This window comes from Sitodiplosis mosellana, unplaced genomic scaffold (assembly GCF_009176505.1).
Source record: "Sitodiplosis mosellana isolate CC-2019 unplaced genomic scaffold, AAFC_SMos_1.0 Smas_scaffold_6167, whole genome shotgun sequence".
In the NCBI taxonomy this organism is placed as follows: Eukaryota; Metazoa; Arthropoda; class Insecta; order Diptera; family Cecidomyiidae; genus Sitodiplosis; species Sitodiplosis mosellana.
The window spans coordinates 203,673-230,507 of record NW_022601408.1 but is presented as its reverse complement, the minus strand read 5'-3'; the positions used below and the strand labels follow the sequence as shown (position 1 = coordinate 230,507).

The 26,835-nt window shown below is 35.0% G+C and overlaps 1 protein-coding gene across 6 annotated transcripts in view; it reads left to right on the top strand.

Moving 5' to 3' along the window:
• The window catches only part of LOC129575563 (probable cyclin-dependent serine/threonine-protein kinase DDB_G0292550), a 115,908-nt gene extending 89,276 nt beyond the window's left edge, over positions 1 to 26,632 (top strand). For 2 of the 6 annotated variants that reach the window (XM_055459361.1, XM_055459362.1), the window contains 9 exons: positions 13,250 to 13,602; positions 15,239 to 15,346; positions 18,664 to 18,760; positions 20,695 to 21,023; positions 21,729 to 21,854; positions 21,929 to 22,177; positions 22,284 to 22,414; positions 22,521 to 22,724; positions 22,844 to 26,632. In XM_055459361.1, the coding sequence (XP_055315336.1) occupies positions 13,458 to 13,602; positions 15,239 to 15,346; positions 18,664 to 18,760; positions 20,695 to 21,023; positions 21,729 to 21,854; positions 21,929 to 22,177; positions 22,284 to 22,414; positions 22,521 to 22,724; positions 22,844 to 22,936 (1,482 nt within the window). In that variant the 5' untranslated portion in view covers positions 13,250 to 13,457 and the 3' untranslated portion in view covers positions 22,937 to 26,632. Of the gene's footprint in view, positions 1 to 7,684; positions 8,478 to 13,249; positions 13,603 to 15,238; positions 15,347 to 18,663; positions 18,761 to 20,694; positions 21,024 to 21,728; positions 21,855 to 21,928; positions 22,178 to 22,283; positions 22,415 to 22,520; positions 22,725 to 22,843 lie in introns of those variants that run through there. The other 4 variants (XM_055459364.1, XM_055459365.1, XM_055459363.1 and 1 more) reach the window with 4 other exon arrangements.
• Positions 26,633 to 26,835: the final 203 nt, after the last annotated feature.

Here is a 26,835-nt window from a genome sequence, read left to right as displayed (position 1 = left end):
TGTTTTGCATGAGAACTTCACATATTTCATTCAATCAAGTAGCTTCATTGTCGTAAGCTATCAAAAACGAAAAACTCTTTCGACAACGCATATTGATCGAATACAATGACCAATTTCATTAATTTAATATAATTCGAATACAGGTGTTTTTCAATGAAAATCTTTGAGGAATAAACAGAATTTGGTATTGGTAACAAAATGTATTGCTTTTGGGGGATTCTTCTATTATTAAAGTTATGTGTATGCGTTGATGAAAACAAATGTGATGGGAGAAGCAAATGTGTGTGCCTCTATTACCAAAATCTCTGCTTAATCAACAAATTGGTCCACCCAAAATACCATATCAAACTATTGAAGAATAATCATTTGATAACTATACTGTTGCACAATGAGCAGATTAGTTCCAATTTAACTAGGTTTATTGTTGACTTGTGGAAAAATATGCGTTTTGAAAACCGAAGGAACAATAAACGCGTGTATTGAACCTAATTTTCAACAATAAAACGGTTGTGGACTTTGAAATATGTTTATCATTTCCGTTATTCAGATGACTTTAGTATTGACTTATTTGTTTAAGAACACTAAACTTTTCGGTAATTTTAAATCATATGTTAATCATATCATTTTTTCTCCAATATAAACACATTTGTAACTTCAACGGAATAAATCGATTATCAGAAATTTGATGGCACTGAGCCCTTTATTCACACAACACTTGAAATTCCAAATGATGGATTTCGAACTATCGAAAGACTACGTGAAGTGGATGAGACGAACGCACTGAATTGAACATCCTATCCCATTCGTAATAAGTTCGAGCATTTAAATTAAATGTTGCTTAATAAAATAATTCGAGTTAAGTATGCATGCATGATGGATGTTGTTATTGTATTTGGAAAATTAAGATACATACAAAGAGCATTGCATCCGTCAATCTCATAACCGGATTGGCGCACGCACAATAAATAGATTTTCCATTCTATTGCATGCTTCAGTCAACATGAATGCAAGCAGTAAGCTAATGGAAAATCGTAAATGAATTATGAAATAGTTGAAAGTCAAGAAAATTGATGCGTTTGAGGTTAGGAATCGAGTGGCCCCGAAAGTTTTGCATCAGTCTGAAGGCGTTTGCGAATGTCACCAAAAACTTGATGCACTTGAACATGTGACACACAAAAAAAAACATGATACGAAGACGGAGATTTGCGTGCAACGCGCACTCATTTTGTGTATGTGGGATGCAAGAGCAAGGATCCGAGTGCACAAGTCGAATAGTTATAGTTAAATTTGCAATTATTCGTGATTTTTAACGGTGTCAATCGGCATAAAATCCAATTATGAAACATGTATATCCGAGCATGCACCTTTTACCGTCACTTCGCATTAATTATTCACGAAACTTTATGTTATCGTACCAATTACACCTCATAAGCGTCATAATTTATATTTCATTCGATTATCTACTCTTCCTGACAAGTCGGCAGAGATGTGTGCCATTGTGCTTGGATGGGCGCCCATGATCCTTGCATTCAGCAAATCTTAGCTTTCGTTCGTTCTCTTATTTTCCATGCCAGCCAACAACTAAACGCCTTCTCTCACGCCACACAATTGCTTCGATATGCTCTTGCATTTGCACATATTTGAAATATTTGCATGCACCAAATACGAAGCATGTATCGTCGTTGCGCGTCTTCATCTCCGTCTCTCTTTCTCTCTCTCTCTCTCTCTCTCTCTCTCTCTCTCGCCCTGGATGCTGCCGTTGTTTTGCCGACATCTATGAATTTCATCATTCATTTTAATAGAAAATGCATTCACACACAGTGTCAATGTTTAATGCACGTAGCAGACACAGCGCAATACAATCAACATATCCACTTTGAAACAAAAGTAGACACAACGGAATAATAAGCAACGAATACATGTATGCAATGAAAGCGAAGTGACACAAAGTTGAACGAATTTCTATACATTTAAGAGGAGCGAGTGATATAGGTTTAATCGCTTATCATCGGATCACGTAGTAAATGATTTAATGTTTTAAGTGAAAAACTTGCTGTGCCGCACCAGGAAAAGGAAGAGAGCAACGGAACAATTTAAATAATGACAACTGCCGACTGAAACTTTGCAATCCGACTACAAAATTACCACATACAGTGTGCACACTGCACACTGCACACTGCACACTGCACACACACACGTCGTTCGATAAAAGTATGCTCTCGGAGGAGTACGAATAAGGAAAAACGTTCAACAAGTTTTCCATTTTGTTTAGTCAAATAAAAAAATGCGTAAGTGGATCTGATAACGTTCTTCAAGATGATAGAGTGTATCAGAAAGTAATTCAGAACTATGCAGACGTTTGTACAAGCGGCAACCCATCGCATAAACATAAACAATGGGAAATTGTTTGCGCGTTCCGTTTCCATCGAATCTTTCGGAGTATGAGCAGATATGCAGCCTTGAAAACATTGAAAGATTGCAGAATAAATTGTACAAACAATAAGGTTGATCGGGATACACAATAAGGCTGAGTTGATTCTCGTCAACAGTTTCATTAATCAAGATGAACTGTTTGGGTGAAAAAAACACCAAAGCAAGAGAACATTTTATTTCGCTTCAATGGCATATATACCAACTTTTGCCTTAAGAACTGATGAATGTGACAAAAAGCTAATCAAATATAAATTGATTTCGTCTTCGCAGTCCATTTTCATATTTTCCTTAAATTCAAAAAAAAGTTGGCTTTTTACGAGCATCTAACATTTTTTTTTTTTTGATAACTGAATCAAGTCGCTGAAGTTGGAACTACGCTATAATTCGCAAACTTTGTCGAAAGTTTTGGGAACACAAATGGAATAAACATAATAACCTTTCTCAAAGTTGTTAAACAGCTGTTAAATCAATTGAATCTGTCTTTTTTTACTCGAAAAAAGACATATGAACAAAAGAATTACATGTTAACATTAAAAAGTATTTCAGTAATTTATTAAGTTGATCGTGGTGGCATCAATATAATAACTAAGCAATGGCTCATGGAAATTAGATGAAATAGGTTGATTCTGACAGGAAATGATCCCATTCAATTGCTCGAATCGAGAAATCCGTTTGGCCATATATTTGAATGTCGTTGGTGAGTATGGAACATCATGCAACTCAATAAAAAAAACTACGCTACAAATATACCGCGTGTATTCCTTGCGCACGCTACGTTTATACCATTTTCACGCTTACGCTTATCTTATACATAGTTTAATACAGAGTCGAAGGTATATTTAAGGAATATTTTTAGCGTGAACCGCATGCAATGCATACGGATAGAATACTTTGACTTAGCGTATTCTATCCGTATGCTTTGCATGCGGATCACGCTAGAAATATGCCTTAAATATACCTTCGACTCTGTATTAAACTATGTATGAAATAAGCGTAAGCGTGAAAATGGTATGAACGTAGCGTGCGCAGGGAATACACGCGGTATATTTGTAGCGTAGTTTTCTTATTGAATACCTTAACCATTTGGTTGAAAAGATAATCTTCATAAAAGAGAGTCAAAAGCATTATTATTATTTTATTCTTATTAATTTGGGATTATCTCTCGATTTTAAACTGAATTCATTATGATTCCATGTTTGATCGAACGTTGATTAATTTCCAAAAAGGACGAAAGCATGACTTCTTCGCGTAGGTAGGTTTGGATTTTTTTTTTTTTGAACAATTCAAATATTTCTGCAATGCTAAAGCTAATTTCTACCGATTACCAGATTGATAGGAAACCAGAACAAAGTGTTCATGTCGCCGATAATTGCCGTTCAACGAACGAATTCAAAAAAATGGATTGGTGCACAAAAGGATTATCTCTTTAAAATAACTGAATCAACCAAACGGAATAGAATGGAACGTTTCGAATGCCACAAATTCGGTGGGTAGTTGGATTGATTTCAAAACATTTCTGTTGATCGATTGCAACCGGTTTTGTCCGTGGCATCGCAAATTATATTTCGAGAGTTTGCATACTGTTTGGATATATATACATATATCTACGTCTTGGCTAGCTCAATGTATGAATATACAGATCTAATGGGCGGCTTCATGTTTTCTACACCGTTTCGTATCCGTATTCATGCATCAAAATCTGAAAATTGGCTGCTATCCAAAAAATATCAGGTAATCTAGTACGACCGATACATTTATGATCGTGTGCATACTTTAAACATTGAAAATTCATACAAATTGAGAACATCAGCGTTCGTTAGAGTGCAATGTTGAGAATTTATTTGTAGATCCCCCGCTTAAAAGTCAAAGCCCTTACATTATCCATTTGTGAGTGTTCATTTAATGGGAGATTCACCAAAATAAGAAATGAATAAACAGAGGAATACGGTATTTCCCGCACATTAGTCGTACTCGAATGATACGATTGAACGGCGTAATATGCATTTATGTGGTAATATTTCTGAACAAATTTCAAGCAGCGACGCCAATGATAAGTATTTTTAGACAACTGAAATTTTTTTCAGCTCGGCCAGTTGAAATGCTTGCAATTATTTTGGTGCGCTTTGGCATTTGGTCGGGCATAGACCTTTGTGAACATTGGCTTCGAACATATTTTGCTGATACTTTGTTTAAATTTCAACTTTGCCTAGTAAAATTATTGTAAATAATCCAAATCTATTTCTCTGACATTTTCACATAATTGACATGAAGCTTGCTGTGAATATGCATACATCTCCGAATACAAACACTTTTGTTGTCGTTTTTATTTTTTCATGTGCTAGAGTTTCGAATTGATATGAAATTTAGTGAAAATAAAAGAGTGGAACCATTCTATACTTTCATTCAGGATAAAGGGTCAATTTTTTTTACAAATTAGCTCCATACCGCAACAAAATGAAAACCTGCATGCAAACCAACAAAAACAATTTCAAAATTCAAGATAAGTGAACACTTTGTTTTCTCGCATTTCCTAGAGAAAATTCAAAGGTTTCAATAATTTCGAAGTTCAAGACGTATTTGACTCAATTATAAATTACCTGAGCTTTGAAATAAATCGAAACATTCTTACATCGGTGCACATATGTTGTGTTAGACATGAGATACGTATGTTGATGCAAATAAATTGCATGCATGTTAAATGATGAAGAGTGCTTCTTGAGTGGTTAAGAGTGGTGTAGTTGAAATAGAAATTAAACGAAAATTCATACAATTGATTAACCGGCATTTGAATCCACTAAGTGTATGGTGTAATTCCAATTTTAATGCACTTTACACCATAAATTATAAATGGCCCGTTGCAATTAATATGTGTCAGTTATTTTTCCGCCTTTTATTGTACCGAGCAATGGATGGGCCCTTACCACCGACAAATTTATTCGTTTCAAAGAATTTGGTGCAAGAGTTTGTTATCGTTGTTGACCCCATGAATATGCAACATAAACTGAATGCAACAGACTCTCATGCCGACTGGCCGTAGAATCTGGCAAAAATATATGCACTTTAGCTCCGTGCTCTTTTTTGTGATTCAAATGTGAATTAATTAAGTCAGACGCACCACGTGCGCAACCATGATGCACTCTTAAATCGTTGATGTCGTGCTGTAAGAGTAACATAAACTCTTTGAATTCCGATCAAAGCTTCGATACAGCGACATTTCTATTGGTTTACTCTTACGGAGGGGTTTGGCTTGGGAATTTATTTTGTGTTTCAGTTTCCATTTGTTTTCAGTGAACAAAAATATTTGCATATAATTATTTAGGTCAACAACAATTCACATTTATCACTTTTATGTGTCATGCTTTAGTTGAAAGACCAAAATACCAAAATATTATATCAAGAACGGCAATGCTCGCTTGCGTCCATTGCGATCAAAACATTCATGGTTTGGTTGTTGTTGCTGCCGCTGCCGCTGTTTTTTTTATTTCATGTGCATGTAATTCGTAGATTTTTTCGTCGGTTTGATTTCATCCATCCACTCAAATAAATGTGTTAAGTATAATTTGAGCAGAGCTTGTGTATGCATGCATTCCATCGCATGGCTGTGCATTTATTTTTTAAAATGTGTTATTGTCATTTTTCACTAGATCCATATAATTTCCTATGGATGCGCGCGCTTTTCCCTACCATGATTCAATTGTCCAACGATATCATTGTTTCCGACTATTTTCGATGTATATTCGGTCTGTAGTGCGTTTGTGTGAGTGTTTTCATGGAATTTGGTATCTGGTGTCTGAAGTAAGTTCTTTTTTTTTGTACATGAAAAAATAAAAATAAAGTATGCTTTCACGATTTTTGCTCGCGGTTATCCCAGCATTGATATACAGACACAAAATATACTTTCGTTTTCGAAAACCAAAAACTTAACAATGACTAACGTTTTTTTTACGAAAATCAATTCTTTTTTTTTATTTTACTAAAACAATTCAAACGTGTGTAAGTTGACCAAAATGTCTACTCCATTGATATGATATGATACACTCAGAAATAAGTAAAATAAACAAAATTTCACTATGTTACTCTTCCACACGACCATGTCGTTCGTGTAAGAAAAGTATTGTGATCACTCCGGATTATTTGATCCATTATAAATCAGTTTTTTTTTCGATTTTCGGATGCCGAAAATCGAAAAATCTAGCGTTATTTATGGGTCGTAGGGTAGGTGCTTGGTACACTGTACTGTACACAAGAAATGGTAAAAACGGTGTGTTCAATTGATAAGTTGGATTATCGAGTGCAAAAATGACACACAAATAATATTCTTTTAAGCGAGAAGTGTATTGAAGAGAATATTTTTTGCTCCAATGAGAATATTTTTAGTTGTTAATAATTTCACTTCTTGATGGGTTTTGCATTTAAATACTGAAATAAACTATTTGCTTTTTTTCAAAACCGCGATTATTCTCTTAAAATACCGGCTGAATGCATTTTTTCTAATTCTGAACAAATAAATATTCTAAAAACCTCTAAAATTCATGTTTGATGTTTTCGTGTATTCGTCTATCATTTGAAAGGATTTGCGTACATTTGTCGGATTGGATAATATTTTCTGTTTCTTTGATTTTTTGTTTGTTTGTTCGTATTTTCACAAATTTTCATTGTTATCAGCGCTCAGTTTTTTTTCTGTCTATTGAAACAGAGAGGAGTTGAGATGGAGTGCGAAAAGAGCAGATATCAAAAATAAATAATGCATGCTGTTCAATTGAACAAAACATAGAACAACTTACAACTGAATTTTCAGAACAAATCTATCAACACAGAATGCGCCGCGTACACAAAATTGATTGCACAATGCAATCGTTGCTGTTGCTGTGTCACCGAGTCGCATATTATTGTGATGTTTCATTGTGGCACTCAGAGAAATGCATGACAAAAACACTTACTACTTGTTATTTTGCGTTTTCATTTCGTTTATTCTCCATTCAATTGGAGGAGTGCGTGGAAAATGTACCGGCACTGATGACGTTGTTCACACGGCTGTATGAGTATGTGTGTGTGTGTGTGTTTGTATGAGAAAAAGCGAGTGTGTGTATGTGTGCATAGGGAAGTCGCCTTCGCTGCAATTTTCCGTTGCGCTATAGTATGTTTCTGTGGGTCTGTGTGTATGGGTACGTGTTTGTGTATGAGCGCTCAGAACATTTGCCAACGTTACGGTAGAAGTAATGAAATGTACAGACAAAATGAAAACAAACCTAAGCGAAGGAAATCAGTTGATGAACTGCGCTCACAGTGAACAGACGTATTATTTTCGATTCGTGTCATTTTTGCCGTTACTCGTACGCTATCTCGACAATAAGCTCGAGCACTCCAATAGATTCAGTTGGATCGAAGTGTTAAGATTAACAACACCGTTTAAATTCACAAGATCGCTCTTTTTTTGTTTGTCAACATTTTGTTTCGTAATATTTCGAATCTGCATACGTATAAACTTACTTAGAGTGGCGGTTTTAAGTCTTCTAATGTGTGTGTGACATATATTTTCTAGTGAGATGAACAATTAATTTATGATCTTTTCGGCGTTTATGATGTGTGAATAAATTCAAATAGGAGCAAATGTTGTGTGCTTCGAAGATTTTCATTGCGTTCGTGTGAATTTATTGCGTTCAAGTTGCTGTATAACACATAACGAAAAAATTGTGTACAAAATCAAGAAAAAAGAAAAGTGTAAGTGGCTTCCATTTGATATTATTTTGCGATGAGAATCTCAAATCGTATAACCGAATCCGAAAATTGCATTGGTGCAAGAGAAAATACGAGAAAAGTTTCCGTTTTTTTTCTTCTGAAAACCATTACAATGAACCGAAAAGTTGCTTAAATTGTGTTTCTTTTCATATTGTGTTACGAAATAATCGTATGACATTTGTGAACAACAGCAAACAAAAAATAAAGAACGCAAAATCTACATGTAAAAATATTGTTTTTGATAGCTTACACATGATAATCCGTAAATCCCAAACGTTCCCCTAAAAGAAACCGAAATTCTTGAGGTACGAATTTTAAATGATACTTATGCTTATTTATTTGTTAACTGAGCGCTAAACTGTGAACTTGTACACACATCGAATTGCAAAACTTATTTACATTCGTCTCATTCCATTGGCTCTACAGATTATTATATCGAGATTAATAAATGATGAATTTTCATAAAACAGATCGATAATAATTGTACTTGTACATTCGTATGTAAGTCTGATTTGAGTTCGACGGAATCATCAACGGAGTAAAATGAAAACGAAAGAGAAAACGAATTGAATTTGCTCGAATTGTTCAAGTACGAACACGTAATGAGTGTAAAATGTTCACAACATCTTAGATATTTCCGTTGAGTCCGCCAGCCGTATATCGTTTCTTGTGGGTTTTAACGATCATCGTTTTCTTCTTCAATTTCACTTTAAAATTGGATGGTACTTTATTAAATTTCCTACATTACAAATTAACATCTAATTTCGCATATAAAATCTTGAAGCGGAAATTGAATTTACGCTTTTTATTGCCGGCAAGGTACAAACAATGCACCATATATACATACACATGACGTGCACAGCACGGAACGAAATCATATGGAGTGCTTTCATTAAGTTGGTGCTGATGTTCTATAAAAATCCAAATGTGAGACGATGCAATCTGAAAAAGTGTGCTTACTGCCCCAACAATGGCACAATTGCACATACACGTATCCATAATGTGCCTGCATACGAGGCGATGGCGGGAAGAGAAAATCCATTTAAAAGCTCAGCAACCACTAAACTGTGTATCGTACATAAGGATATCATAAAGGCATATTTTCTTTTCTCGTCCTGCAGAACGATTGTGCTCTTCAGATAAGGAAATGGAAAAGTTTTTCAACTCCAAAGACCGACTACCGATACACACATTCACTCTATAGACTGGAATAGATTTTAACAGTTTAATCTTTTTGCGACGGCATTTAAAAAAAACGAGTAGAAGGAACATTTCGTTTCACTACTTTTGTTACATTTAGCGTATTCAACTAATATTGGCCATACCATTTTGTGTTTAAACATTAAAAATAGAAAAATCATAAACTTTTATAACGTTTTTTTCCAATGGCAAAACACAAAATAATCGCAATCTCATGTGAAGCGGGTGCGCAAAGTAAAAACGAAAAAGAAGAAACTATCGTGAAACTCGAACCAAAGTAGCGACTAGCACCCGCAACAATTTCATCAACGAAACCACAATCACATTCGTCGCTTAAACACTATACCATAGACGCAGACATTTTAATGCTTTTCTGATATATGCAATTATTATCGCATTAACTTTAATTTGGTGTTGTAATTATGTGTTACAAACGAAACGGGAATCGGATGCGGTTTCCTTTTTGCGGGCTCCAAACGCATTTACGAATGTTTGGTCAATGATTCCGGCATTTTTTTTTTCCGCGAAAATCGACATCTCCATTATCAGTAACTGAAAGTAAGAGACTTTTTATTTCACCACTCTAACCGAAACCATTTAAAAGATTAATACGAAAAGCTTTTAAATGATGGTACGGCTGGAAATTCGATCTTATGCTGAAATTCAAAGGAATAAATGGGACATGACTTCGATTCAACCGAGAGTCTATTCTAGTTGAAATATATGATTTTCCACAACTATGAAATTCACAGAATATATTTCAAACATCTATATGAACTATTGTTCTACACATTTGTTGCAAAATATAGCCAATTCTCATGAGATAACAATCTTCAAGATTTATTGTTTATTGATTTCTACTCCTGATTGCTGAAGATTTTCAAATTCACATAACAAACATAGAAAATCAATCAGCTTAACCGAGCATTACTTTCCATGGCGTGATGTAAATCATAAGCCAACCGAGATTTTTCACCTAAATAGTCAGGCTTGAAACGAATACGCACTGTTCGGTTTATAATCTCAATTTTTCCATCTAAAAAAACTCTTTGTTTTTCCATTTATCCCGAAGGACAATTTATATTTAGAGTTTTAAATGAATTCACACGTCCAATACTAATGAAGTAATTTTGTAGACATTGGTGACACATCATGGTGGCAAACATTCTTTATTGCAAAACGTTCACAACACTAAATGAACACTCAAAAGTGTTTATGCGATAAACAAGTCGCTTAATACCAATATCACTATCAATGCATAGCAATTTAGCAAACACTTCGCAATGGGTGTTAGTAATTGAATTAAATGCAACACTAATTACAAATCAATGGAAAACATTGTGCACAACAACATGAGTCCATTCACATGCTCGAAATCAGCCAATGTACGAAATAGATATAAAACAACGGGACGAAAAGGGACAAAATGGATGGAGATGCCGTTTTACCAATATTGCCAATGTGACAAGTGGCAGAACAATGAAGGAAAATCCAATGAAGTATTGTAGACAAAGCCGCAACATTTAAGAGATAATACTTCAAGGCGGTTGGCGAAGCGTCGTTTAAACGTCTGACTGATGCTAATCGAATTAATTTGTGGAACTGAATTAGATTTATGATGAACTGAGACACTGCTACTCGGCTACACTTGGACGACACAAGATTGCCTCATTCTAGACTTGTGCACGTATGTCACAGGACCTAATGCATACACATGCTTTGGAATGATGGTTCTTCAAAATGAAATTTTTCAAATAGTTCCAGCCGTAATTAAATGATTCACTGCCAATGCTCGCACTCCAAGTCATTCTCATACAGCACTCTCTTTTCAAAAATCACTGCTCACTATTGAAGACTAGATTGATTTTCACACGAATTATTGCATTTGAAATGGGGGAACGAAAAATTATTACCAATCGGTAAATACGATCATGGCAATTGTATGATGATACGAATCGATGGATGTTCACAAAGTTTTGGGCAGAAATAAAACCTCTCTCTGAGCTCTGCTTGGCTTTTTTCAGTGCTAGTATCAATTTGCTACCAATCCCGACTTTTGTCTGGTTCTATTTCGAAAATTAAAGGAAAATAAAATAAACGAAATAAAACAGGAGATTACTTTTACTTTTGATTCAAAACATTCAAACCGGAAATCTTATACTAATGCATAAACAATGAAATACATAACATACATAATTCGATGATCCAGTTTGAACAACAACAAAAAAACACACACACACACACCAGCCAGCGTTTGTATTATTGCCTAGTGATAACATCATTGAATTTAATACCATTTCGTAGCACCTCATTACTGAAAATCAAAGAGTGTGTAGCATTCAGATCACATCACAAAATTACGACCAAATATTTAGAGAAACTTCAAAGAAATCGAACGATCTGTTTTGATTAGTTTGATGCTCGAAAAATGCACATGTTCGCCTATTAAACGGATTCCATCGAAGACGATGAGAACGACGAGCAACGATGAGAGTCTACTGATGCTATAACAGGTCCATTATGCAATCAATACACACGATTCGTACTTGAAAATTGATTCGGTTTTCTATCGACAATGCTTCGAATAAACATATTAACGCATAACGTTTACGAATAAATTTCCATCCATAGTTACCGTACATTTGTATCGAAATTGTACGTATGGTTGTATGTAAATACATTGTGCACATTGTTCCACCGACGATAATGCTGCCGAAAAAAAGCAACATCAATACACGATGCATCCATTATATTCGTACATGTTTTTCTCGTTTCGTTTGCATTCCCAATTTGTTTGACGTTTTCATCGATATGAACGTATAAATGTTGTACGACCCGGTGCATCATCCGTGCAAACAATAGCCAAACAAAGAAAAGCTTTTTAGCCAATTTTTATGTCTGCATTTCGACCGAAAATGAGCAAAATATATTGATTTTTATCCGGCAATAAAAAAAAGAGTGTATGTGTGATTTGAATGCGGTCAATTCGAAATTAGGTTTTTTTTTTGTATTCAAGAAATTCAAAGGCCATAAATAATAGTTCAATCGAAAATTTAGAGACACATCTGATTGTAGTGTATGATTCATCATTGGCGTGTGAATACAATACCATTGAATTTAATTCTGTCCTCGTTGAAATGATTTCACATTTTATGATGATGATGATGATGATGATACATTTAATACGGTCGTGGGAAGCGCTCAAAAATGTATTTGAATACATCGCGTAACTGCACTAAAAATAGTATCAGTTGTTTTAGACATTCACTTTCATAGGGCGCATCGTCTACAAAATTTCCTCAAGTGATTTTTCATTCATCACAGAAAATGAATATGATATATACTTTTGACTATGATTGCTCCAAAAAATTATAATTTTGTAACATACGATCAATGAGGGAAGAGCTACACCCTGTGCAAAGGTGTTTTTCTTCGTCCGATTTTTCAAATATTCTTGGCTTCTGAACAATCATAAACTATATAATTTCAAAATACATGCAATTATAATTTCACTTGGCTATCCAATATGGCCAGAAAGTGAAGGCGTGCAATGCCGTTATGATTCATACACGTAACGATTTCAATTTGTTAATGAAATATACATTCTAAAATGTTCAAATGTCAGTCGGAATAATTGTTTTTAAAATTTATTTTGAAGGAAGAGCGAAGAAAAATATGGAAATACTGACGTGGAAAAGGAGTGTAAAATATGGTCGTTGCAATATATGACAAGAATGAGGAGAAGAAAAAAAGTTGAATATGTACAATTTAGAAAAAAAAAAACAAGTTTATTTCTATGTTAAAGCATTTTGTACAAATTCACTGGGCGCACTGTGACTACAATATTTCATTTTGTTATTTTATTCATATTTTTCAGGTAATCTTCTTCAGTTCAAGTGGAAATCAGCTTAGATTGTGACAGAAGCTTAGTAGGAAAACGACGGATAAGTGAAATTACTTCATTTTCAATCAATTGAATTGAAAACGGAGCACCCGTGATAAACCGAACTTCGGCAGGACCATCCTGTTAAGAGCGATCGATTTGAATTGGAAGCAGTGAATACTGCTACAAAAGCCAGTCCAAAATGAAAATGTCAAAATTATCTAATCAGACGAATTCACAAGATCCTCAAGCAGTGAATTCAAGAGTATTTGTTGGGAATTTAAATACTTTTCAATGTTCGAAAACAGATGTCGAACGAATGTTTCAAAAATACGGTCGTTTAGCAGGTAATTATTTCACAAGTTTATTTCCATCACATCTGTATTTTAAGAAAGAAGCAACCCTAGGCGTTCAGTTGTACGTGTGTATGTTTCACGCTAGGCTTTCAATGCTACGAATGCACGAAAGAAGTGAGAATAGCAATGAAATCCCAGGCGTTCAGTATTTAAAATGTATATAAAAATTATGAAAGCCTCATCGAACGACTGTAGGCTTTCATCAAAGCGTATCGCGTTCACCCGGGAAATATTCCACATAAAGTAAACCTTAATGGATGCTGTAAAATTCCAATGTTCTTTTTTCGCTCATTCTACAAAGAATTTCGAAGAATACTTTTAATGTCATTCGGTTTTGAATTGTGTCGATTGAATCGTCTTCTCCGTATCGCAAATAATACGGATCGATTAAATTTCACATTACAAAGAATGTCCTTTCGAGAGCGGTTTTCAAGAAGAAAAAAAATTGACACAGAAATGGATGATTCTGACAAATAGAAATTGATTTTATTTCCGCGATCTCAATCGACATGAAATTGTCATGTGCTTCGACTACACTGAAAAATTAAATGGTATAGTAACTCAAATCGATGTCAATGATTATTTCATCGTTTTGAATACAGACGTAATGCATTGATCCAATGTCCAGTGAGCATTTCAATGCGTGATGAGGCAAAAAAAAGCAGAACACACAGCAACTACCGTGCAATTGCTCAATCGCTGTTCAGCTCAAACAATAGCATAGGTCCATTGATATGGTGAATGCACATTGCAGAGCGCATGGTGCACAGTATGAACTTTTATTTATCGAAATTAGAGTCTTACTAGTCGTTACGGTGCTGATAAATTATTTAAACATTTATGATGCAATGAATATCCACACATACATATGGCACACAATCGCACGATGAATTCCGTTGCAGGGATTAATGCCATCGTATTTTTACTACATGCGAATTTATGTTGACGTATTGCTCAATTATTTCAAATTTTCACTGTCTCTCTCTCTCTCTCTCTCTCTCCCGATCACTTGCTCTTTCTCTCCCTCCCCCTTCAGTTTCTCTATCGACATCCAACTGCTGGCCATTATCCACATTTGCTACTTCCGTGGCTGTATTTTTGGTCTTGAATTCGGTATGCTACATAGCGGCACATCGGGATGTATCGTCACGTGTTAGTAGCCCCTTTTAATCGGCGTAAATGAGTTGTGACAATGACTATATAAACTATATTTTTTCAAATCGTTTGATTTTTGTGCATTTTCTAAAAGTTTCTTAACGTATTGTTGGGCCACACATTACAATTGCAATTAACGTCATCGTCACCGAGCATTCTCTCTTTCTCTCTCTATTTCAAATTACTAATAATATATTTCCACATAAGCATGCGTTTTTTTTTTCATTTGTTGCCGTCGATGAATATCACACAGACCGTTAGATTGATGCATACATATTGCCTAATGACTACATCTAGCTAGATTTCTCCTTGAAAATGAACAAATGACAATTAGAATAACGGAATAGGGGAGTGAGAGAACATGCACTTTATACTAACATGAGGATACATCATTACATCATTTGCATTTGAACTAAATATTACAGATACTAAATAAAAGACATTTTTTTCCTATCTTTTAATTTGCCAACAGGAATTTCGATGCACAAAGGATACGCGTTCGTTCAGTTTACAAATCCGTTTGATGCCCGCAACGCTTGTCACGGAGAAGATGGCAGAACGATTCTTAGTCAAGTGTTAGGTGAGTGTATAGTTTTTTACGAGTTGTCATCGGTATCTTTTATCATCGTAATCACACATCAAGTACAAGAATCTACACTTATACTCGTTGTCACTTATTGCAATTGCGGTGGAGAGCGCAAATAAATGAAGAAAAAAAAAACATATGCAAAATGAGACGGAAAATATGGATGAAAAAATGCTCAGCATCAGGAGCAGCAGCAGTGCCGTCGGTAGAAACAAGAGGGGGACCGTTACAACACCAACAATCATTTTGCCATTGGGAATGTGCATTGTGCATTTCAGCCATTATGCTTGCTGGTTTGAAATTGAAATATGAACTCGATGTTGAGTAATTCACATCTTTTGAGATTCCATTGTTTTAAATTTGATCCACACGCGATTCAGTCGGAAAAATCAGCATCGTATTAAATTCACGAGGCTCGCATTTTACGAGACAATTTTAGCATTTTCCACCGCAAAACTCGTGAATGTTAATGAAACATTTAAAAGTGTTGTCAACTATAGCGATAACAGCTCAAGTGCCAAATAAAATCCATTTTGAAATAATTTCGTGAAGAATATACCTGGTCTAATGAAAGAATTTAATTATTTACACCGTGACACATTGCACATTGCACAACAATAAACCAACAGGCTCTTTGGTACAATTTCAAGTTTTCGTTCAAGTGTTCTAATAGGACAATATGCAAAGCAAGCCTTCTGTTTTTCATAGACGAAAAAAAGAATCGGGATTAAAATTGACGAAATACAATTTTGGCATCGTTTGTTTTAATATTTCAAGACGATTGCATTTAACATAAAAGCTATACATTTCCGGTGTTCGCCATTATCAACCGTACAACGGTCTTTTGTGACAACGGTTTGTGTGAATAACAAGAAAAAAAAGTGGTGAACTCAAGTGAACGAACAACAAATCCAGTTGATTGAAAGCGATCAAACGGCGAATGAATTTTGGCATAAAAGGCACAGTTTTACAAGCAATGAATCGGTGTTGTCATTCGGAAATACGTTCCTTTTGTGGCAACGTGTTCGCGTTCCTTGAATCTGTTGACTTTTGTCATTTTTGTCTAGTCCGTTGGTGTATCTTATCTCGACAAAGCGACACTTTTAGCTTCGCACTTGTATAACAAATGAGCCATCCGTTAGCAACCCCCCCCCCCACAAAATATCTCCTATATTCCTTCTACACTTTCTACATCCGCCAGACATTCGCCATCGTACTTATAATGCTTGTTTGTGTTTTGTGTGTGTGTGTGTGTATGTCGGCTGTACGTCTTAAAATCTGAAATGGCCCGAAAGGAACATGTCGAAACCGAAGCCCAAGTTAACGAAACGAAATGAAAGAAATGTATAGAATTTCCGACAAGTATACCATATTCGTTTAATGACAATCGTATTTAACCGTTGTACGCCCTTCGTACATTGCCGTTGCATTGCAGGCAATAAAATTCGTGCACGAGAAAGGAAAAACTTCGAAAAACTTCATTACACCGTTTTCGTTGCTCGCTTCAAACCATTTGCTATATGTGTATATGCACATTTTGTCTCGATTGTGCACCGGCTCTTATTCACGACTCTACACAATTATTTCTTACCTTCAACCCATTCTTTTATTTCATTTCATTACGTTGTGTTCCTGTTCATACCTTTTCCAAAAAAAAAAAAAAACAATAATTATAATTTCAAACCAACTGATGAAACACAAAAATAATTTCAAAGCATACTAATAGAATGAGATCAACACACAAAGTGAGACGGTGAGACAAACTGAGTGGGGTGAACAATAATGCGTTTAACAAAAGGCAAAAGAAATCTGAAAATGAAATATTGTAGCATTTTGCAGTGTAGAAAAGCCGAAAGAAAAAAAAAATCATCGAAAATTGTTTAACTATGTATGTACAAAAAATTTTTTTTTTTCGTTCGTTGGCGTCAACGTCATGCTTGATAAATTTTCAACCGATAATTGTTATGGTGAAGAAAAAAAACTTTATAAAGTTCACATATTTTGAGGGCACTATGCAGCAGCAAAAAATTGTTTTGCTCGAAGTTGTTTTATTGTTTTTTTTTTCTGTTTTGTATACCACGATCGTTCCTTGCTTCATTCAAGACCATACCCAATCTAAATGAGTATCCGATTCGTACCAGTACGTAACTGCAAATTAATCCTTTTTTATTGCAAATAAATATTTATGCACATTTTGTTATTTCTCGCCATTTGAAAAGTTAGAAGAAGCAATGTTGTTCATTATAAACACACAAATGTTTTTTTTTTTTTTTGATTTGATGTGCAACATTGAATGAAGAGGAAGTAAACACTTCTAGCCTAGTGAGTGGGTTTGGATACTTAGAGTCGTAGAATCACTTTAGTATACGAATATACCTAGGAATATACTATCCCGTGACTGCTATTAATTGAGCATATTCCGATATGTATTTTGATTTCGAAACATGTTAAATGTCATTTTAGTTCTGATTATTAGTCTAATTGTCTACCTTTGCACTAATGTATTCCGATAGAAAAGTTTGTTTTCGAAGAAGGAAATGGTTTATAAGCAATTTCTTCATAAGAACAATATGCGCGATGCGCTTAAATAAACTGGGATATTTACAAATAACAATAACGGACACAGCAGTTATTTGGCTTTTCATTGGCAAGGCAAAGAAGCCACTGAAAAATATATTGAAATATTGAATAGTTTAACAACCTAACTCAACTGAGAGCGCGAAATGTAAACAAATTTTCCGGACACCACAATTGTCAGAGACGTGCCAAGGTTTTGAATCCCACAGCGATTATTGATGAAAATGACTCCATGCGACCATAGGTTCTGACATAGTCTGATCTCGTTGATCCTGACCCCCCCTGGCAAAATTTGACCCCCAACGATTTTTTTGGACCCGTTGCCATTTTCGGACCTTTTTTGTTGTTTTAGTCCTCACTTTTTTCTGGATAGCGGTTTTACACTAGATAGAATCGATTTTCGAAAGTGAGGACCTTTTTTTTTTTTTAGTCCTCACTTTTTTCTGGATACCGGTTTTACACTAGATAGAATCGATTTTTGAAAGCGAGGACCTTTTTGTTTTTTTGCTCTTCAAATTCGAAATTGCGGATCACCCCCCCCCCCCCCGGTCAGCAATTTTTTTCGGGAAGAAATTTACACTAGATAGAATTGATTTTTTTGACCCCCCCTGAATTTTTTGGTGTCAGAATGTGTATGCATGCGACAGTGATTTTGTTGAATTCGCGAAACGACCAAATATATTTGCAAATTTTCAAGCATCGAATTCATTATTTTGTATTTTCGATACTTACAGATGTGAATATGGTAGCGGAACCAAAGCCACATCAAATTGGCCGAAAGCGACAGAATGTCACCAAAACTGGAAATGATTGGGATTATTATTATGACAGGTAAGTTGAAGAAAAACTCATTCATTCGTACCCAACCATCGCGGCAACAGCATAAAGTGTGTACAAAATATTGCAGACAGTAGAGATCGACATTTCAATTACAAACTCACGCATCGACAAGCATATGCAATTTTTGTCGATTGCAAAATTAGTGTGACCATTTTTCGACGCAAGGTATGAAGTCACGAAGAAGAAATCACACTGTGTGATAGAAACACAACAGCCGACCAAAATATAGACAAAGAATGCGTTTTTTTAACTGCGACAAAAAAAAACTGTAATAGTATTAGTCGTTGTCAATTTTGTGGCATTTTCACAGATTAACTTGATGTAATTTGATTTTAATACAATTATTCATGAGCGCTTGTAGATTTAAAACCATTTTCCATTTAAATATTAATAAACAAATGGAAAAAAATTATTCTCAAAACTCGCTCGACGCATGAAGAGTCCATATGAATCGAGGGAGCAAAAATTAAAAAAAAAAAATGATGCCAGAAATAGACAATCTGTTAGCTGGATTGATATGAAATCGCTGCGTGTCGCATAAGCTCACACAGACACACGAACATTCCACATCAAAATTTATTATGTGTACAATTTTGATTTTCGCAATTTAAAGTGATGAGGACATAAATATGAATGTGAATTTATCTCTGACGTATGCTCACTGAGGTATCACATTCAATGACATGAATTAAAATTCATTTGGTGTGTGAACGTGCGTGCGTATGTGTGTCGTCCTGTAGCGGGTCGGATATTTTTGAATGAAGTACCAGGCGAAACCGATTCAATCAAATGGAGACACCTCGCACGAGGGTGTGACAATATGCTTATGATAATGCTATCAATCGCGTTTTTCCATTTTAATGCCAGCCGACAGATGATTCAAAAACGACGTGTTGCACTACACGTTTCGCACACCACTTCACCATTATCTGTCCAATTGATTGATTTTCGCGGCGTAGAATGGTTCGCTATTCGTTTTCTCTCTTCAATCGAATTTGCTGTAACATGTTTCGTATGTGTGTTTCCATATGGCGTGCATTTATGGCGAAAAATGCAAAAGAAACAAACGTAAACTTAACCATGACAATTCAGTCAGTTCAATTCAGGTGTTTCTTTAGTTGCCTGCCGAATGCAATGAATATATACATACATCCATTCACGCTACAAATTGCACCCTGAATGTCTTCGCTTTCGTTATTTTTGAGTCAGACATAGCTCAGCAGACAGATGTTCACCGCAAATGGCAATGCATATTTGCCAAATAGCGCCAACAAATTGTTGACTGTTCCCAATTTCGGTTCTCAAATTTTGTTGGATTTTATTGTAAAATTTGGGAACGAAATTCATAAACAAAATGAAATGGGGCCAAAGCATTGAACAGAATATGTCCAAATAAAGAACGGTTAATTAAGACGAGAGGATAGAAGTGCTTCTAAACTAATGCCGACAAAAAAGAGTTGCCTTTAAAGCAAAATTATATTGCATTTATGTGGTGTGTTCACACATCAGTTTGTATTAGTTCATGTGAATGGTTAGTTCAAGTGCAGTAGGAGCGTAACAGTTCAAATGGCCAATCTCGATACATAGACGAGCAGTGAACGGTGAACCCAAAATGCATAATATCAGTTTGTTTTTTGGGGGAATGGTTTTCATGTTTGGCGCTGGACTTTTGTCTGTCTCATCACTTCGCATTTTTTTTTGCGTTTTTCTGCTTTGGCCACAACTACATGCATTCGCACTCGTCGCTGCATACATGCACATTTGAATATGTGTGCTTGTTGCTACTGGCTGCCAATGTTGCTGTACCATATCCAGTGTCGTGTCACAATTCTCTGCTACGATTTTGTACACTTATGTTTGTGTTTCGGATCTTTCATTCAATTCCACATGTTTATTTCTCATTCCCATATATTCGCTCGCTGCAGCTATTGTGCCTCAACATTGTTTTCGACAACATCTCCACGACCAATAAAACGTCAAAGATTAATGACACCACAAGCCCGAGGAAATTTAGTTGTTAATAATAAAGTGAATCTACCGCAACAACAAATAATTTTACCAACAAGTCCGATATTAAACGGAAATAGTTTACAAAATAATAGCGTTGTATCAGCTGTACCAGCCGCACTCAACGGTGGCAGTAACGGTAATGGCAATGTTAGTGGCATCACCACTTCAAGTATTGGCGAGCAAATTTCAACAGTGTATCACATAAATGGACAGCCGAATTTTCTAGGACCATTTAAAGTTTATAGTAAGTGAAACCGAAATAGTATTTACGTTCTGTTCGTACTTTTTCTCAGTTCTTTGAATTCGTTTCATTTCGTTTTGTAGAGAAAGTATGTGTGTATGTATGTGTGCAAGGAAGAGAGAAAGAGAGAGAGAAAGCTGCTTTGAGCACTGCACACTTTTCTGTTCGCATCAGCAAGGAACTGTTCTTTGTCTCAATTTGCTTTGTTATCCGTTGAAATTTCCTTTTATGGTTGTGTTCTTTGGCCAATAGCAGTTCCGTAACCATGTGTATTTATTTAATTTATATTTACAAAGCCCCTTACATTTACGATTTACATTTCGAGAGAGCAAGGGAACCCCAATGTAAATGTGTTCCATTGGCTTAAAATTTTGCGATATATTTTATAAAACTCGTTTAAACTTTTCTATTTGCTCACTACTTTTTTCCCCGGCTGTTGATTCAGAGCTAGTTTCATATTATTATTTTTGTTTTCAAATGGATTCATTTGGATTGCATCTGTGATCACAGTTATAGTTTCATGTTTTGTTTATATTCTTGTCCTCATTCTTGGAACAGTGCATTTAGTTGCGTTACTCTTCCTATCTTTTCCACTTTCACCGATAATTGGAGCCCAAACCGATAGCTTACAATAAATACAAATGGAAGCTTCATAAAATTTAGCTTCGCTAACTTATTCAAGACCATTTTGTCGATTTGTTCTACTAGGTAACCCAGACACATTGATTTGCGGAAATTGTCGAGAGTATTTTTCGGATTTGTCCGATTTAATAGAACACAAGCGGTCCTATTGCAAACTAAGATTTACTTGCAAATGCCAAGAAAATTTTCAAAGTGAGTTCACAAAATCGTCCATCAAATGAAATAGATTCAATAAAAAAGAAACGTTGGAAAATCGTTCATTTCAGAATCGACATTGTCGTCATCAACGAAGCTGTTGTGTGCGCTTTGCAAAGACTATTTTATTAGTCCATGGGATCTGATGGTGCACGTGCAGGCTGCACACATGATAAACATATACGAATTGGGCTTCGATGTGACAAATAACAACCACATTAATAATAATAACAACAACAACAATAACAATAATAACAATAACAACAACAAAAATGCCACAAATAATAGCATCACAAATAAAATCGTCGGCAATAAAATCGGTAAGATTCAAAAAAAAAAATTTATTAGTTCAATGGTCACATATGCACCCAAATCTAAATCCTTACGACTACCTCTGTTTTCTGGCATTGTTTGTTCGTTTGATAGAATGCTATGATCACAGGGACGGGTCAGTTAGCAAGGCAAATGGTAATGTGGATGAGAAAGCAAACGATATTGAGATGACAAGCGATTACATAGATGAGAATGGAGCACAACAGCTTTCAACAGTGAGCAAGGTAAATTATAGCTCGATTGTTAGCTACTTTATAGGATTGAATACGCTTTTCAAACCGTTCGGAATTAATCGAGTCAACGCAAAAAAATTTGCTCATATATCGGTAGATTATACAAAAAGCAACCGTGAATGGAACTGAAACGATTACTTCAATTTTCAACAACGTGTCTTCCGGATCGCCACTTCCTGCAACGAAATTCCATAGTTCGTCAGCATCAACTCCGAACAGTTCACCAAGGCCCGACCGACCAGAGCTCGATTCACCATCACCAGATCAGTCACAGTCGTGTATCATGCGGGCATTGAGTATTGTAAGTAGTTCATAATAATGATAGTTATAATCACTTTTTTACGACCATAAGTCGCCATTTATCGGTGTTGTTGCAGGGAAAATAATCACCTTTTATAAACTTCTTTCATTGTTACACAGGAGCCACCATCTGGTTCGACAAACACTTCGTTGGGCATCATTGCCAATCCGCTAGCCATTTCTATTGCCAGTGGAACAATTGCATCACAATAGAATTACATTGGGTCAACCAATTTTGCAACCATCATTGGCATCGATGTACGACAACAAATCAAATGGGACGAAACAATAAATCAAGTGTAAATTTTATGAAGCGTTTAATGACTTTTGTGAGTATTTATTCGATTCACTTACACAATATTTTTAACGCATATACTCTGGCCCCATAAAACAAAGAAAATACAACAATGTATTATAGGATTGATAGACAATTAGTATGAAAATCAAATATGTCTTCGGTTTATGGTATAAAACAGAAACCAAAATTCAGTCAGTTTGAATGGAATCGATCGATTTTCGAGCATCAGATTTTTTGACTTTCCGCCATCGCGACAACCCAAGTGCTAGATGGATTAATTTAGTCACAATTTACATGCATCAGGTATTGGGCTTCCAGAAGAAATCATTTAAATATAATTTGTGTGCATTAAGTGTTGTCCGTGTACTCTGTTGGGCTAGACGCTATATGAAAACATAGACACAGCCGATGCATTGAAATTTGTGTTGTTCGAATACGCGCCAAGTTACAAGACATGCACACCTTGACCTTAATGTACTATACTGCATAATGTAGCGTAAATAATCAATAACAATACTATGTTTATCATTTCTACTGTAACTTCAATACCTGATATGCCCAACATTATTTATATTCTAACTTAATATCTTATAACGAAAAGCATATAAAATTGTAAAGCTCGGGAAGTTAGGTTATTTTCATGCAAAGGAAATTAAAGCGTAAGGAATCTATCGTTACTGAACACAATGATAAGCGCCGACAAACTTTTGTTTTCCGAATCCTTTTTTCCGAATGAAACGACACATTTTTACTTCAACTGATCCATAACGATTCGTATATTATATTACAACCCAAAAAATATATATCAGGTTTGAATTTGCCTAAAACCATTCTAATTTTTTTTATTTTTTTTTCAAACTCATATCTAACAAATGCACCTTGTTGACAGACAAATTTTGCTGAACACGTGCGATTAAATATCGTCAATATCAAATGCTGAGCTTCTGAATTTTCCGATTGAACGTTTTAATTCATAAAATACCTTTTATTATTGCAACAAGAATCAGCCACAAACTATGATCTATATTGAAAAGACTAGGTTATAAATGTAACATAATGGAATTATAGTCAAAAACATGAACAAAAAAGCCATGAAATCCCTATATCACGCATTCACATGACTGCATCACATTCACAGTTCATTCTAATCAATGCAATTAAACCATTTTTATCCAAAATATTGTTCCAAAGATTCTCGCACTCATTTAATAGTTTAATTCAGAAGTATTGTATTCATAAAGTATTTTCCAGTGTGGTTTTCGATCCGATTGTTGTATAAAATAAATTGTAAAACAAATCAACCATATCGTGACCGAAGCTTCATTTATTCAAAAAAAAAGAAGAGTTCAAAAATAGAATAGGTATTGAATATTTCTTTTGGTTTCTACGCCAAAGTATATATCACCTTTAAGCCTCTTCGGTTCCTTTTTTCTTGTTCTCTACTTTTATCTATTTCCTGGCTTTTGTCTTTATGGCTTGACGGTTGATAGAAAGTGATGTAGCCGCAAGCCGTTGCTAAACCAAAAGGGAATTCATTGAAAAATGAGTGGGAATCATCTTATGGAGTTTTAAGTTGTAACATGCAGTGCTCTATATTTTTCGTTGAATATATATTGAGGAGAAAACGGAGAGTCTATGTGCAATGTTCTGAGAGAGCGAATGGAGAAAATGAAAGAGAAAGAAGTGCAGTGGCTATGTTTGACATTGTTAACACACGGGCGACAAATATTACTAAGACCTTACTTTGATCTAGACAAACAAAGAAAGTCGCATATGAACTTATGTTCTTCCCGTGGTGTTCCATATTCTTTGCGATTTTTCCCTACTGTTCCGAAACCATATTTCTTTCGATGCGTTGTGTGTTGCCACATTTTTCATTGCCTAGACTAAATGAACTCGACTTTCGGTGATTCGTGATAAGTGCGACTCGAGAGTATGTTAGTACAGCTTTATCAAACAACATCCAACGCACATATGCTTTGTAGACATAACCTCGCAAACGTGACCAACTGACCGACATTCGGCCTTTTCATCCATATCTACAACCGTTTCCTTTCCATGTGTTTTGTGATCATTTCAACTGAATAAAAGATTATACAATAGTTATTCGCATTGCTTCGCAGCTTGATTTCTTCCAACTGGTATAAAAATGTTGCTGTTGCTATCATTGTTATTTTTATATATTATATTCTCAAATATTCGTTCATTTTAATGGAGTATTCGAAATTAAATTTGTTACATATAAATGAAACTCTCTCTCTCTCTCGATTTACTTCGCCCTTTATTTTCCAATTCATCTTGGTTTTATCAGCACTAGATAATGTTCAGACGAACAACTACAAATATAGTAAATCACGAGGTTACAGTTAAATTGCAGTTTCTTGAAGGAAAAAAAACTGATCATGACTGAAAACCAAGAATCAAGTGATTTTTGGCAATATATTCGCTGTGCGGCTAAACAAATCCACAATCAGAAGTCACTATCGAACGCAACATTGACAAACGATTTTCGAATCAAGTCCATCGAGGTTTGACTGTACAAAGTTAGTGGGAATAAAAATAAAGACGTATAAAATCATCGGTGTTGCAACATTTTCAGAGTTCATAGTCACAATATCTGCTTCTTCCATTCAATCTTCCATCCATTCCCCCTTCTCTTATTTCTCAACTAGGATGTTGTGGGCGACTGGAAAAGTTCGCTTTGGATTGTACTACAACAAAATGTATGCTTTTATTTTCCAAAAAGTTGCTGGGCTTTTTCCAGTATTCATTATCCAATAATGCAGATGCAATGCAACATCAATAACATCAATCTGCTCATTAAAAAAAATAGAACCGCAAGCATTTAAACTCTCTATATTAAAGCGAATATGTTATAAAATTTCAATCTGTCTGCCGTTCAAAACTGAAACAATCCATGCGTCAAGCACACACATACACACTGATAGGATCGCTCGTCGTGTTAGTATAATGATGTTGTATTTGCTGATTCTTGAGTGAAAAACAATACCATTACCCTATTACTTTCGTTGCACCATTTGAGACTTTCCATCGAGTGTTTGCTTTTTATGTATCCATTCAGACCGATTTGAAATATTATTTCTCTGTTTCAGCGATAGTTACGAAAAAAACAACGTTAATACGGTTCTCTAATATTATTAAATAATAATGGAACTCCTATATTTATTGTATTACATATCTACGAACCCCAGAAATAATTAATATCATAAGTTATCAAATATTTAACCAAAGAAATAACAAACCAAACCAAACCAAACAAACGAAATGAATACAAACATAAATACAATCAAATTTTTCTTCCTTCGGCTAAACTCAAGTGGAAAACGCTAAGAGCTTTTGACCTTTAATTACTTTCGTGAAACATTTGTTTCAGCCTCATCTTAATATACATTACATGACAAACTATCGGCAACATTGTCTGTTTATGTACAAAGATGCAGCAGAAAATAAACCGTACAGAAAGAAAGAGACAAAAAAATAATAATATAGAAATCTTTACATTAAACACACAACAAGATGGTTAATTATTTTTAATGTAACATTTTTCTAGGTCCGTAAGTATGTTTTAGTCAAAATGTAATAATACAAAATATATATATATATATATATATATATATATATATACATAGATAATGATGAAAAGTCATGATATTCCCAAACAAAAATTATTATTAATTATTATTATATTACACTGTAGTATCAAAAAAATGAACGATTCTACACATGAATTTCAGATTTTAGTAGGGGACGAATGTAGTTGAACCTCATTGTAAAATGTACTAAATCACAAATT